The 14226-nt window shown below is 39.8% G+C and overlaps 1 protein-coding gene across 1 annotated transcript; it reads right to left on the bottom strand.

The window, feature by feature from the left end:
• Positions 1-5169: 5169 nt before the first annotated feature.
• GZMK (granzyme K) lies at positions 5170-14026 on the bottom strand. Its single transcript, XM_045565643.1, has 5 exons — positions 13906-14026; positions 13476-13623; positions 8453-8603; positions 7411-7680; positions 5170-5529 (listed from the first exon to the last, which is right to left on the bottom strand). The coding sequence occupies exons 1-5, from the start codon at positions 13967-13969 to the stop codon at positions 5356-5358; spliced, it is 807 nt and encodes a 268-aa protein (XP_045421599.1). The 5' UTR covers positions 13970-14026; the 3' UTR covers positions 5170-5355.
• Positions 14027-14226: the final 200 nt, after the last annotated feature.

Raw genomic sequence — 14226 nt, 5'->3', positions numbered from 1 at the left:
TTTTCAAAAAACAGTTCTACAAGATCCACTTACAAAATACACACAAAAGGAGAAAATAGTGTTACAGGCTACTGAGTGCCATATATTATTTTTAGAATAGGAACAAAAATGTTTGCCATACAGCAGAATGTGGTTAAGATAAAAATATCTTCTCAGGTAGGCCAGGGCATTTTCTCCATGTTAAGCCATAAATGGAGCCATGAGGGGGAGACGGTTTATTAATTATAACATTTAAATGTTACTTTTTCTCAATTCTTGCATGAATAAGGCAAATTGGAAAGCTAAAGCCATTTAGGATTTGGGAGGGTCTGGGCATAATGGCATAAAATTACATGATTGTTCATTGTTTGGAGCATGCATCAGGGGCAGAAATTTTAGATTTCCAATTTTACTATTAGGATTAGGTGGGGATGTGTATAACAGTAAGCTCCAAATAAAAGTGGATTAAATATTTTTGTTTTATTTTTATTTTTACTTTATATAAAAGAAGTCCTCAAGTAAAGAGTGCAGGATTGGCATGGACGCTTGTTTGTCATCACCTCCTTCTTTCTGGTTCACTGTCACTAGCACTTGGCTTCTATTTGAGTTTGACTCGTGGTTCAGCATTGTTGCTGGAGCTCTAGCCATCACATCTCAATCCAGGCAGTAGGAAGAAGGAAGAGGCAAAGGGCACCTCTTCCTGCTGAATCAGCTCTCTTAAAGGAACTCCCTAGAAACCCCCAGCCTTTGACTTTCACTTGCTTCTCACTGACCACTACTTGCAGTGAGAGAGGGAAGAAGATGCCATCTTTTGGCTGTGTACATTTGTGGCCCCAAATAAAATCAGAGTTTTGTTACCAAGGAAAAAGAGGAGATGGCTGTTGAGTAGCAAACCAATAGTCTCAGCTACTGAGCAAACCAAATAAAATACAGCTAAAAAACCATAATATTTCTTGGAGTTGTTAGCTAATCAGAGCACAAATAAGCATATGTATGTATAGATGCTCCAAATACAAGCGCGTTTCATGTCTGTGGCCAAAGCAGGGATGTCAGGAGTCCTCTAGGGGAAAATAAGGCTCTTAAAAAGCCTCATGGGGTTAATATTCATTATGTTGGTGAACTTACCAACATAATGAAGTTCAAGGTTTGATCTTCATTACTACAGGGATTGAAACTTGAGTTTGTTTCATTACATCAAAAGTGGATTTGTCTCTCAAAAAATAAATTGAATGATCACAACATAGAGGTAAAATATCATAGATGTAGAAAAGCAAAATGTTTATTAATTTGCAATGAGAAATAACTGTTACATGGAGCAAAATTTTCACAGAAGGTTGCTTGAGGAACACGGAATCAGAAAAAGACCAGATGAGTCAGCTGAGCATTTAATGGAATCAGGCTAAAATAAAGACGAGCTTGCCCTGGGACAAGAACGCAGGTCTGGGGCTAGCCCGCCTCCCTTCTCTGCAGTACTTGCTGGTCCATGGCCTGTGTTGACTCCCTTTTCCTAGATCCGTGGTTGTTAGACATTTATGGTTACAAGTAAAAAAAGCACTTGATCCTTTCATGCTAGAGCACAAGAAGTGACTAGAGTTTCAGTTGATTGATATGAATCAGCAGAAAGAGTGAAGAAATCACTGTTTGTCAACAGGAAGTCAGTATGTGAAAGCAGGGTTGAGTCATTCAAGACACATCCAACTGTTCAGCTGGGATGTGCTTGGTACTCAAATTACTACTAAGACAGCGTAGGAATGACTTTTCAGGTGTGTCTCAGTCATCTTGTGAAATCGTAGGCCTTTCGAGACATCTAGGTGCATTGCCCTTGGGCAGGTCGAGCACGCTGTTCCTTCTCCCTCACCACACGTGTGTCTGTCTTAGCCAGCCTGCGCTGCTATAATAAAATACTGCAGTCTGGGTGGCCTAAACAATAGAGATGTATTTCTCACAATTCTGGAGGCTGGGAAGTCCAAAATCAAGGTGCTGCCAAATTGTTTTCTGGAGCAGGCCCACTTTCTGGCTTGTAGATGGTTGCCTTCTCACTGTGTCCTCACATGGCAGAAAGAGAGATAGAACTCTCTGGTGTCTCTCCTTATAAGGACACTGATATTATTGGATCAGGGCCCTGCCTTTTATGACCGTATTTAACTTGAATTACCTTCCTTATAGGACCCACCTCCAGATATCGTCACACTGATGGGTAGGGATACAACAAATGAATTTGGAGCAGACACAGTTCAGTCCACAGCAGTGTTCTTTCCCAAAATGAGAGTTTAGTCAAAGAGGAAGCGTTTCCTTGATTGACCAAGAGTGTCCTCCTTTAACCAGTAGCTTTCTAGAACAATTAAACTCAAGGCACCATTCTGCATATCACTTTAGAGTGAGTTGGGATTTATTATGTGCAAAAGGTCAGAAGGTAGGACTGATTCTGCTACCTGGTCCTAAGGCTGGTTTAATCGCCTGTCTGAATCAATATTGATTTATTTCATTCCTTAAATTTAGACTTAATTGTTCTTAGTGCTGTCACTTTCTATTAAAACAGGGTGAACATAAAATAAAGCATGAAGCCTTCTTTTACATGCACAGAGAAGGCAAATGTTCTCTGTCTACAGCCACAAAGAAGGGAGAAAATGGGATGTTTCAGGATGCCAACAGCAAATCATTTTCCCCTAAAACCTTTGAGCAGTTTTAAAACCTGGGTATTTGCTTCTATTTGACTCTCAACTTTATTTTGAGGCCACAGATAGAATCAAATAAGCTCTGAAGGACAAAACTTCCCAAATCAAAATACTATATTCTGTTAGCCTATGTTTGAGAGATATTGGTATATTTAACGAAATACTACTTCCCTGAAAGGGTGAGGGATGCGTTTCGACTGTGGGCTTCATCATCAGCTGCTTGTCAAAATAAACTGTTTATCTTCCAATTTTAAAGCTGCCAGCTCTGCCGTAGTTGTTGAAAGAAGCTTCCTCTCTGGCAATCCGAGCTGGTCTGACTGTTGGGTGTTAACAGCATGGACTCTAAAATAAAAACACAACCTCAGGTTTCAGTGACAACTTTTCAGGCTAACTCATTGACTGGAATCAAGGGCAATCTCAATAGTCCTTTTGGTTAAAGAGACTTAATAAAGATGTGTTTCATGGATTTGAAATTTAGGAAAAATAGACACAGAGTTATTTTTTAAATGGTGAGTGCAGAGAATCTACAATTTTCCCCTTTCTTTTCTTATAAAATATAGTCTGGTACATAATCAGTACATTTTTAATGAATCAAAACGACATAAAATGGAATATTTAAAGAACCTTCTTTTACTACCTTTTACTACTTTACTCTCAATAATTTTAGTTTTTTTTTTTTTTTTTTTGAGACAGGGTCTCCTTCTTTCGCCTGGGCTACACTGCAGTGGTGTCAGCATAGCTCACTGAAACCTCAAACTCTTGAGCTCAAGAGATCTTCCTGCCTCAGCCTCCCAAGTAGCTGGGACTACAGGCACTCACCATCACATCTGGCTAATTTTACTACTGTTTTTGTAGAGTCAGGGTCTCACTCTGCCTCAGGCTGGTCTCAAACTCCTGGCCTCAAGCGATCCTCCCACGTAGGCTTCCCAAAGCACTAGGATTACAGGTGTGAGCGATCGTGCCCAGCCTACTTTCCTTTTTTAATCCAGTGCTGTCATCTCTCTAAGTATTCATAGTGCAGGATAGTGCTGGTTAATGGTTTATAAGAACCATGACAAAAAATAAACAAATAAACATACAAACAAAAGCATCTATTTCTATATGTGTGTAAGAGAACTTGATGATGTCACCTGGAAACAAGCACTATTTATCTCCAGAAATCCAAATTAAATATAGAGGCTGAGATTAATCTTTCGGCTTCTGACAGTGGGAGGAGGAGAAGCCGCCTCATTCCCCACCACGCTTCTCCACCCAAATTAGAAATTGTTACTAATCGCTGGATGACTACAGTTCAAGATAGCTGAGATCCCCCAGTGATCTTATGAAACTACACTTTGGTCTTAAGTCATCAGTTCACACCGAAAGATTTATACAAAACAATCCGTTAACACTCATTGTTGTCTTTCTTGTAAGATGTTATTAAGGATGCTCATTATGAATGGCTTTCAGATTTGCTCCTTTATTATTTAAAAGATTGCTTTTAGACACTGCAGATTTTCAGGCCCACCTTGGGCCTATTCTACCTGCATTTCTGGGCAAGAGGTCAAGGCAATCTGCATTACAAATAATCTCAGGCGATCCTGGTGCAGTTGGATCCTGGTGCAGATGGTGGGGATATGGGAAACATGGCACGGCGTCCTTCTCAGGAGGACTGTGTAAGAAAATTCTCTTTAGTTTCCGTTCCAGCACCAGCGGTCCTACGTATGGGCAAACAACTTCTTTGTATTTCCTGGATACCATAATTCATATAACTGACTGTGCTGATTTTTTTTTTTTTCATCAGCCAAAGCATACAGCCAAATGTGAATCCTCCTAGCAAATGTACGGAAAGAACCTTACGGCACTATGAGTGTCATGTGAACACTCCTGCCTTCATCGTCTCTTCCTTACTCTCATTTCCCCTTTGCCCCAATACCTTCACCAATTTATTTTTAATTCTGTATTTTGTTTTATTGCAGGTATTTTTTTGTATGTTGCTCTAAATCCTTTCTGGAATAAAATGTGACATGAATAATAAATACTGTCCAAATATTTGTATAAATCTTGAAGATTCTTGAGTTGGGGTGTTTATATTTACTGTTTATTATTTTAAAAATACAACTTAGGATAGCCAAACTCACAGATGCTTAGAGTAGAATGGTGGTTGCCAGGGGCTGAGGTGGGGAAAATGGGGAGTTGCTATTCAACTGGTATAAAGTTTCAATTATACAAGATGAAAAAGTTCTAGAGATCTGCTGTACATGATCGTGCCTGTAGATAACATATTGTACACTTAAAAATTAAAAGGGCAGATCTCATGTTCAATGTTCTTACAACAATTGAAAAAATCCCTGACAACTTAGGATGATCCAGCAGAAGTCACAACATAGACCTGGTTGAAGGTGGTACTATTACTGTCTTGTTCCATGACCTTCTTGCCCTTTGGTAGTGTGGGCAGAATGGGGGCAGATATTACTTCACGTCCATAAAAAACAAACACATAGTCTTCTAAATTTTATTTAGAATGAAATCAGCATGGTAAAAATACATCAGTGATACATGTGACAGAGAACTTGACTCCTTAGCAGAATGAGTCTCGAGGGAGCAGAAATGGAGCCCAGCCATGCTCTGCTTTACCTGCATCAAGCTACATCTGAAGATAAAGTTGACCTATGAGCATATTAGGAAAAAAAGAAGCAAGTAACTGGTAGAACCAGGAAAATCATTCGTAATCTGAATTTGCATGAGATGGGGCAAGCTTGCTTTTGATCCAAGTCTGGTACTTCTTGGTTAACAGGGTGTAGATTCCAGGCTTCCTGGCAATAGCACATGGAGGACCTCCAGAAACTATGGCGTGGAAGACACCTTTACAGATCAAGGGGCCCCCTGAGTCACCCTGGAAAGAAGAAAATGGGCAGATACTTGATGAGAAGCTGTTGAGATTTTTCTACCACCAACTGTTTGTTGCTCTAAGGATTATTATCTGGGTCTTTGGCTTCTTTGTGTCCTGAAGAATGCCCAACACTGCCTCTATGTTTCTGTCGCTGTCTGGGACTATGTATCTGTCTGTCTATTTTTCTCTCTGCTTAATGTCTCTGTCTACAACTTTGACTATGATTATGCCTCTGTCTCTATGTCCATGCCTATGTCTCTGTGCTGTCTCTATGTCTAGAGTCCTTTTGTAATTCATGACCGTCGAACTTTATTCATTAAGTGGGTGGACATAAAGTTTTAAATGATCCACTGAAATAAAAGAAATTTTTTAAGTTGTGGATTTCATTTTGGTGCTCACAGACCTGAAATCAAGTTGCTATTGACACCAGTAGAAAACAGCAATGTATTGTAGTAAATGTCTTGATAGCAGGGATTATAGCTTCTCTGTAATTCTTTTCCTTTTTTATTTTGCATCCTCATATGGTTAAACAGAATGCTATGTACACGAGGGCTGTCTGGAAAGTATCCAGCCATTGTTAATACATTTTTCATATTACATGGCTGGATACTTTCTGGACAGCTGTTGTGTACACCACACTTAGTAAATATTGTTGAATGAAATACTTTTTGAAGACTCACTCTAACAACAAAACATGCAACTGTCAAAGGAAGTGAAAGAGTTATAGAGGGGATGGCATGGCCTTTCAGATAAAGAGCTGTCTTTTAAATTTGAAGACCAGCCTTTGCCTCTGCCGCTGGTCACATTGCAAACTGCAGTGCCTTGTACTCTGGATAGCCATGAAAACAGATGTTCAGGAGGGCGAGAGTCTTGGGGCACTGCAGATATACAGCACATTTGAAGTCATCATGCCCTTTCCTCCAATAGTGCTTGATGTAGTATGATATGAACATTGTATTCTAATTTTTAAAATATTAGTAATCCATCTGTGCTACATATTAGTCACCTATAAACATGCACACCCATTTTTTTTCTTACTATTTCAGTAAAGAAAATATTTTGACAAATATAATGACTGTTATTCCTTTTTATTAATTGGTGGTATAGTATGAATGTTTGCATCCCTTCCAAATTCATATGTTGTAATTCTTACTCCCAAGATGATGGTATTAGGAGATTGGTGAGGTAATTAGGTCATGGAGGTAGAGTCCTCATGAATGGGATTAATGTCCTTATTAAAGAGGCCTGAGAGAGACCCCTCATCCCCTCATCCTGTCCACCATGTGAGGGTAGGGTGAAAAGAGGCCGTCTATGAACCAGAAAGTGGGCCCTCACCAGACACCAAATCTGCCAGTGCCTTGATCTTGAACTTCCCAGCCTCCAGAACTGTGAGAAATAAATTTCTGTTATTTGTAAGCCACCCAGTTTATTTTGTTATAGCAGCCCAAACAAACAGACTAAGATAGTCAACATTATTTTAGAAATACATACTGTATATTTGAAATTTTTGATTTGAGTTTTATGAGACCTCTTTATTAATTAATTTGAAAGGTGGTTCTTTGGCTAAGTTATGTTCTAATCACCACTGGTAACTTCAGGGTAGACTTTCTAAGGATGATAAACACCCCTCACAGGAAGCCTGTAAAAGTTGTCAAAAACAGTCTATTGTCCTGATTAACAGACATTTAATGAGTGCTAATTAAGCACTGTGGAAGGTTTTATGACCCATTCACATGGGTAGATGAAAAAGAACAGAGAATTCTGTGCAGGAATGGAGAGAAAATTTTTATTCTCCATGCCCTTCCTCCGCAGAGTTAGTGAGCAAATGGAGCCGTGGCCGCAGTATAGTCCTCTGATTTGCCGGTGTGAATGAGAGACTCTTACCTTGCAGGAATCCTTCTGGCCTCTGGCATCTCCTGCACATACCATGTCTTTGGTTATGACAGGGTTGTGGTTGTAGTAATTTTGGCTGTTGCAAACTTCTCGACTTATGACAGTAACAGTGACTTCTTGCAGAGTATCAGAGGGGCTTAAAGTATCTGGGTTGGTGGCTCCCCAGCCAGTAACCTGGCATTTGGTTCCAGCTCTAAGATAGTTTTTGGATCTTGGTTGGAGCAGCTGAACACGCTTGCCGAGTTTTGCAGCCTTATGAAGCTGACAGATTGAAAAAAGAATAAATTATCATCCTTTCCTGGTAGTACTCTGCTGTTAGCCAGTGCATTGTATGTGTGGTCCTTCTGTTTTAGGAGGGCGTCCCTTTTCTGGAATCTACTTTGGTGGTAGCCTGCAGCTGCAGTTGTGGTTGTTGCTTTTTTGAACACAGTCTCCATTCCCTGTGGAGTTCACTGATACTTGGGGAGTGAGCTTATACAGAGCAGGAATTTTGCCGTCTCGAACAAACTGGCCTTTGCCCTGTGTTGGATGGTTTTCTGTGGAATAACATCAATAGGTCATGACTTTCAGGGCTGGGCTGCTTTCTGTTGGATAGGACCCTTGAGTACGGTCTAGACTAAGTTCGGACTAGTCTATGTATGGTCTAGACTAAGTTGTAACTCACTTCTGAGTCCCTGAAATCACTTGGTTGGCTCTGTTGTACATATGACTGTTGTATTTTTCACTTGCTAATGAGAAAAGCATTTGAGAAAAAAGCTTTCAGCGTGGATGCTTGAGCCTGTGAGATGTTCCTCACCTACATATGTGAGCATCAGAGCTGTTTTTCCTTGTATAAACATAGCCCTGATGCATTTGTGATAAATTCTTGTTTCTTTCAAGGCAGTGTATGAAGTAACGTGGGCCCTTATAGAATATGTTACATCACTTCAAACATGGGAGGGTGCTAACAAAATGCTTTTGTTTAGATGATTTAACTAATTGAGCCATGCTGATAAGAATGTTGACAAAATTGAAGGAAGGCAATGCTACATACCTTAACCAGCATGATATCATTCGAATTAGGATCTAATATAAATCTTGAGAATGGTATGAATTTTTTAATCTCAAATGTTTGTTTGGAGGCCTCATTCTTTGAGAGAGAGTGTGCTCCTAAAACCACTGTGGGAGACCGGCTTTTGTCAAACCTGAAAAAGCAAAGAGAATGAAAGTAACAGAATCACTTCCAAATCCCCCAGTGGGGAGTGGAGATGGTGGAGAGGGTCATATATATACAGAAACAAGGACTATCTCCAAGGTAACCTGCTTAAGATTAGACGGAGTGACGGAGGTCTCAGTGGACCCCAGCTTGAATTGATATCAAGGGCCAAATGTCTTGCCCTTAATCCTACCGTAGCACAATTCCCTGGCATTGCAAAAGAATATCAAAACTTGTATCCAAATGTGGGAAAAAAGGAGTGAAATCTTAATTGACTTGGATCAAGTTTACAACAGAATTATGTTCATTTATGTAAAAATAAAGGAAATTATATTTCTTGAGTTTGTAGTTTGAGATTTATACCAACTACCCATTAAGGTTTTTTTTTATTGCAGTAAAATATACCTCATACCAAATTTTGTTATGATAAAATTTATAATTTTAACCATTTTTAAATGTACAGTTTGGTGGGCATGAAGTACATTTATATTGTTGTTCATCCTCCACCATCACCCATCTCCAGAACTTTTTGATCTTCCCAGTGTTAAGTGTTTTCACGTTTAAGGTAAAGATCCCACCCTATGCGTGCTCATCTGTATGTTCAGACCTTGTCTCAGGGGGACAGGGGAAGCAAGGCCCATTACGTGCCTGTCAGATATGCTCACACATCCCCACCCCTCTTTTAGAAAGATGATTTGGACGAGGAAGGAAAACTGTCCTCAAGGTGAAAAAACATTCCTAACTGGAAATGAAGATACTTTAAGGTTAGTAGCCATTTCATTGTGGACATTTATACAGCACAAACTGGTGAGTCAGGTGAAGAAACACAGGTATGTTTGTTTTGTTTTATTTTGTTTTTTAATCCTTGGTCATACACAATTCTAGCGTATATATAATACATAGTTCTAGTGTTTCAATAATGCCACAATTGATCTGATTTACTGTACATTGGATAAAATTACATTTATGGCCAGTGTTGAAAGTAGAAATGATTCTTTTGAGATCTTGGCAACACCTTGGAGCCATTTGTATACTATGGGATGAGGTAATATCCCATTGCAATGTGTCTTCGTTGCATTTGAGGTGAGGAAGCCGCCTCATATCTTTTTGTGGAAAAAGAAAAGCTATAAAAATAACTGTATTTATTTGTATACATATAACTATTTCTTTGCTACTTAAAAAAGGGAGCAAGGTAGATTACAGTGAAAACATATGTACTCATGCATACAGATAACGAAAGATGAATAAAAATTAAAAAGAGCACAGAAACATACAGAAATCAGGAAGACATGATTATTTCGGGTTTGGAGAATGAGCACATGCCTGCAGAGGAGTAGGTTTGCATATGGCGGAGCTGTGACTGTCTGGAATGACCACTTTTGGTTTCTACCAAAAGAGTTTATTTTGGTTTATTTTGGGAATTCCTGCTCTATTTGTTGAAATGTTTGCGTATTGCAAAATCAGGATGGGGTTGAAATTTCTCAGAGGATGTGGATTGTATTTCCTAGGATTGATTCAAATTCAAATTCAACATACTCACTAAACCCAAAGCATTAGAGGGGAAGGATGATACAAAATCCCTAGGATTAATGCCCTAACAAAAAGTGGATATGTGCATAAATAATTCATATGAAGAAGGTTCCAAATTTGGTACAAAGGCAAGGTGTGGAAGGTGGATTCTGACCAAGGGAGGAAGGTTGAGAAAATTTCTGATTTTCTTTCATCTTTTAACTAATTTCTTTGACTAGTTATTGTCTTTGAAACGTTTTGGTTATTTTCATCTCCACTGGGACATGTGAATACCAAAACAACCCAAGCAGACCATTATGCTTTCTGAACTTTCAATTTCTAGATACCTTTCAACTATAATCTGCACTACCAAGAGTGATTTTTCTGCCCACGGAACACCTGGAATTACTTGAGTTTTAGATCTCACCTCCTAAGCTAAACCTTGTCTGAATTTACACAGAGGAGAAGTCATAATACCAGTGTCTTTTATCTGCACAACACCGTGTTTCTCTAAGTGTGGTCTTCAGACCTGCTTCAGAATCACCTGGAGGCGTCTGTTTGAAACACGGCTTCATGAGTCCCACACTGGACTTGCCTAGAACAGAATTACATATGGAGCAGAACACAGGATTGCTGACAGTAAGTCTCTTCACTGTCTGCTGAAGACATCTGTAAACATTGCCTCAGTTAAGCCTAACAATAACCTTTCTCAGTTGTTAAAGCCGATGGGCTATATGTTCCTCATTAGTAAAAGGGTGTTCTCTGGCTGGTCCAAGGTGACTCACCTCATAAGTAAGGAAATCAGCACCCAAATTTAGCTTTTGTGACTCCAAGTCCAGTGCTCTTTCCCCAGCTCCTCTTTAAGCCCAGTGCCAAGCTCAGCTAGACTCTGAGCAATGTTTCTGCTTAGACCCACTCCCTGAGGTCTGGCAGCAAAGGCAGGGTCCCTATATCTTGGAGGTCTCTCTTGCCTAATAGAGAGAAAAGGACGTGGCGTGGCTGTCAGATAGGGAGGTTTGCCCCATCCTACCCCATCGACACAACTGGATCATCAGATTAGTTCCTTGGTTATCACCATGGAAGGCAGAGACAGTCATATAACAATACTGATAACATCTATTAAGTTTTTGGGTTCTGTGCTAAGCATTTTACGTATTTTCCCTTATTCAAACCTCGCAAGAGTGCTGTGAGGTAGGTACTATGATGGTCTCCATTTTATAGATGAGGAAATTGAGGTTCAGGTAAATTAACAAACTGGAGAACATTCCACATATACTAAGTAGAGGCTCCAGGATACAAACCCAGGCAGGATTAAAGCTCAGTTGGTTTGAATCCAGAGCCCAAATGGTTCACCATTTCACTCCGGGAGCCTTGCGTGAGATGGGGTGAGGTCGTGTGGAAGGGCCATGGCAGGTTCCATCTTATAACTTGCCAGGGAGGCGAGGGGGGTGGGGCATCGGGAGGACAGTGGACAACAGCTGGTGAGAGTTTTGCTTCTGGTAAGTTAAAATGCTGAAAAGATTACACAGGAAATTTTTTTTTTAGCAGTTTCCTTTTATATTTTACATGGCAACTAACAAACGGGCTAAGACACTACGGGGGAAGCCGTGTGGACGGGTGGTGAGAAGGGAGCCCCCCCAGATTTGGCCCACTTCACCATTTTGCTGAGCAAGAGGCCTGGGGTAAACTATTCATTCCAACAGGATACTTGGGAGTACATTTGTGGGAAGCCACCATTGAACTATTTCATAAACATTTTGAATTTCATAAAGCTTAATATTTTTCCAAGCACTGATCAGCCTACTTTTTGTACCCAAGTGTCCTGTAGAGGAAATCTGATCCACATATTTTGGAATTCTTTATACTCTAGCCATTTAAAATGATATTTAGCAATAGTTTTTTTTTTTTTCCTTTTCAAAACTCTGAGATCTATCTCCAGTCTTTTTATATAATCTCTTTTCCCCAATCTGGGAATCTACTTCTCCTGAGTTAAATCTACTTGACCAAATTTAAAATTCAACTTAATAATATTATTTGCCTTCCTATAGTACTTTATGGTTTGTGAAGGACTACTTCATATGCCATGTTTTAGGCTTAGCAAAAAATAAACAAACAAAAAATGAAAAAGAAAGAAAAAACCCCTCTAATTCATCCAGCATTTGTTGAACATTTATAAGTCAAGCTCTGGGGAGGTTATAGTCCATTTGAATGTGTACCAAAAAACATATTTGAACATGTGCATATTTTGCATTGAATGAACATTTATGAGTTACCCTCTGCCTCACTGGTCCCAAGGGGGTAAGTGCTCTGGAGAGGAGGACAAAAGTGACGGGGACGCCAGGGTGATTTCTATGAGGGCAAGAACCGCATTTAAATAAAGTAACCACTGGAAATCAGCAGCTTGCTATTTAGCAATAGAAGTTCTCCCTGTTTGCAGGCTTCGAAACATCTAATTTGTGATCAAACAGTTCCATTAAAATGGAGCAATCAGACAAAACCGCCAAAGCACGGAGAAGCAAGTCAGTTCAGTTGTTCTGTTTAGGGATAGCTGACGCCTAAAGAGCAAACCATTCTGGCAAAGATAGATTCTTAAGTGAAATGCTGTAATGTTTGTGGAAAAAAGAGAACGCTCCTTTTCAGCTTATTTAGGCAAGAAACATAACGGAAAAAATATACAAACAAAGAAACCCAAGCAAACAAACAAAATAACAAATACCAAATTAGTTTCCTGCTGCTTTTTCTTAGGGGGTGGTTGTAGCATCTCAAGATGGTTTTTGTGCTTTATTAGCTGAAATGAGAGGGCTGAGGAGTTGACAGAAGAGGTCTGGAGAGCCGCCGGCCAGGCAGGCTGCTCTCCCACATCACGCTCCTAATAATAGCTGCAACCTATTTGTGCTTCCTAAGTGTGCCGAGATGCTAAAATAGTTAAGTAGATACCATTTAATTCTCAAACCACATGAAGCAGGAACAATTATGATTATGGCCCATTTGTAAAATGGGGAAGTTAAAAAGCACAGAGTAAGCTCTGGTTGTCCAATTTCCTCACAAACACTGTGGCCTAACAGGGTCAGGAGAACTACTGCTTCAGGTACTGCTGTTGGTGTGTTCTCTGGCATCGTACAGAGGACTTGAGTTTGCCTAATGGGTTGCCGGGAGAAAGAAGCCCAGCTCTCCCTGAAAAAGGAAACCCAGGACAGAAAACATGGATGTGCAAAAGGGTCAATAAACGCCACCAGATGGTCAGTGATCACAGAAGCTAACAGTAGATAGAGTTCTCACCCAGCGGAGGCAAGCTTCTCTTCTAGCAACCTTGCAGGAAAAACACGTATGTGGAAAAGTCTGGAGGACTCACCGGAAGTGGCAGTGGGCTGCTGTGAGCACCCACTGTGGAGCGATCAGAACTCCTCCACAGACGTGCTTCCCGCCATACTGGATGGAAGCCATAAATGGCCTGGAATGAGGTGACACCTCTCTCCCTCCAATAATTTCCATATTGAAACCTACAAAAGCAAACCAAAGGATTTCACATAAAAGATCCAGGCAGATTGTTTCATGTAATTCTTCTGATGACAGTCACTACATTATTTTCAAAGCTAAAGGAAAAAAAAAAAACCCTAATAGTTATTATAATTTTATGGATGAAAAATTATATAACCCATATAACACATTACAGTTCAGAAGGATAGAAATCATTGTGAAAATCATTTTCATTCATAATATAACAACAGAATCACCAGACATTAATTTAGTGCTTATATGTGGTAGATATAAAAGATACTTACACTCTGGAGTCATGTAAGCCCCAGCTATTAGGAAAAACAGAGAGAAAGAAGAAAACTTAGTCATTTTAATGACTTAGATTTAAGAAGCCCAGATGAAATACTTGGATCCTATTGATGAAGGAAGAAGATTCTGAAGTCTGAGTTTTGTTCTTGCAAGTTTTGGCTTTCTCACCACAAGCTCTAGACAAGACTTTTCACACCCGAGCTTAAAAGTGTATATCAGTTGGGGAGTTTCATGTTTGTGCTTTTAGCACCTTTCCGGGAGAGATGTGCAATAAAAAAACTCATTTCTGGAGGTATCTGTCTCCAATATCTGTATAA

Source organism: Lemur catta, chromosome 12 (genome assembly GCF_020740605.2).
Source record: "Lemur catta isolate mLemCat1 chromosome 12, mLemCat1.pri, whole genome shotgun sequence".
NCBI lineage: Eukaryota > Metazoa > Chordata > Mammalia > Primates > Lemuridae > Lemur > Lemur catta.
Note: the sequence above shows the minus strand (reverse complement) of the source record. Positions and strands in the feature narration are given on the sequence as shown.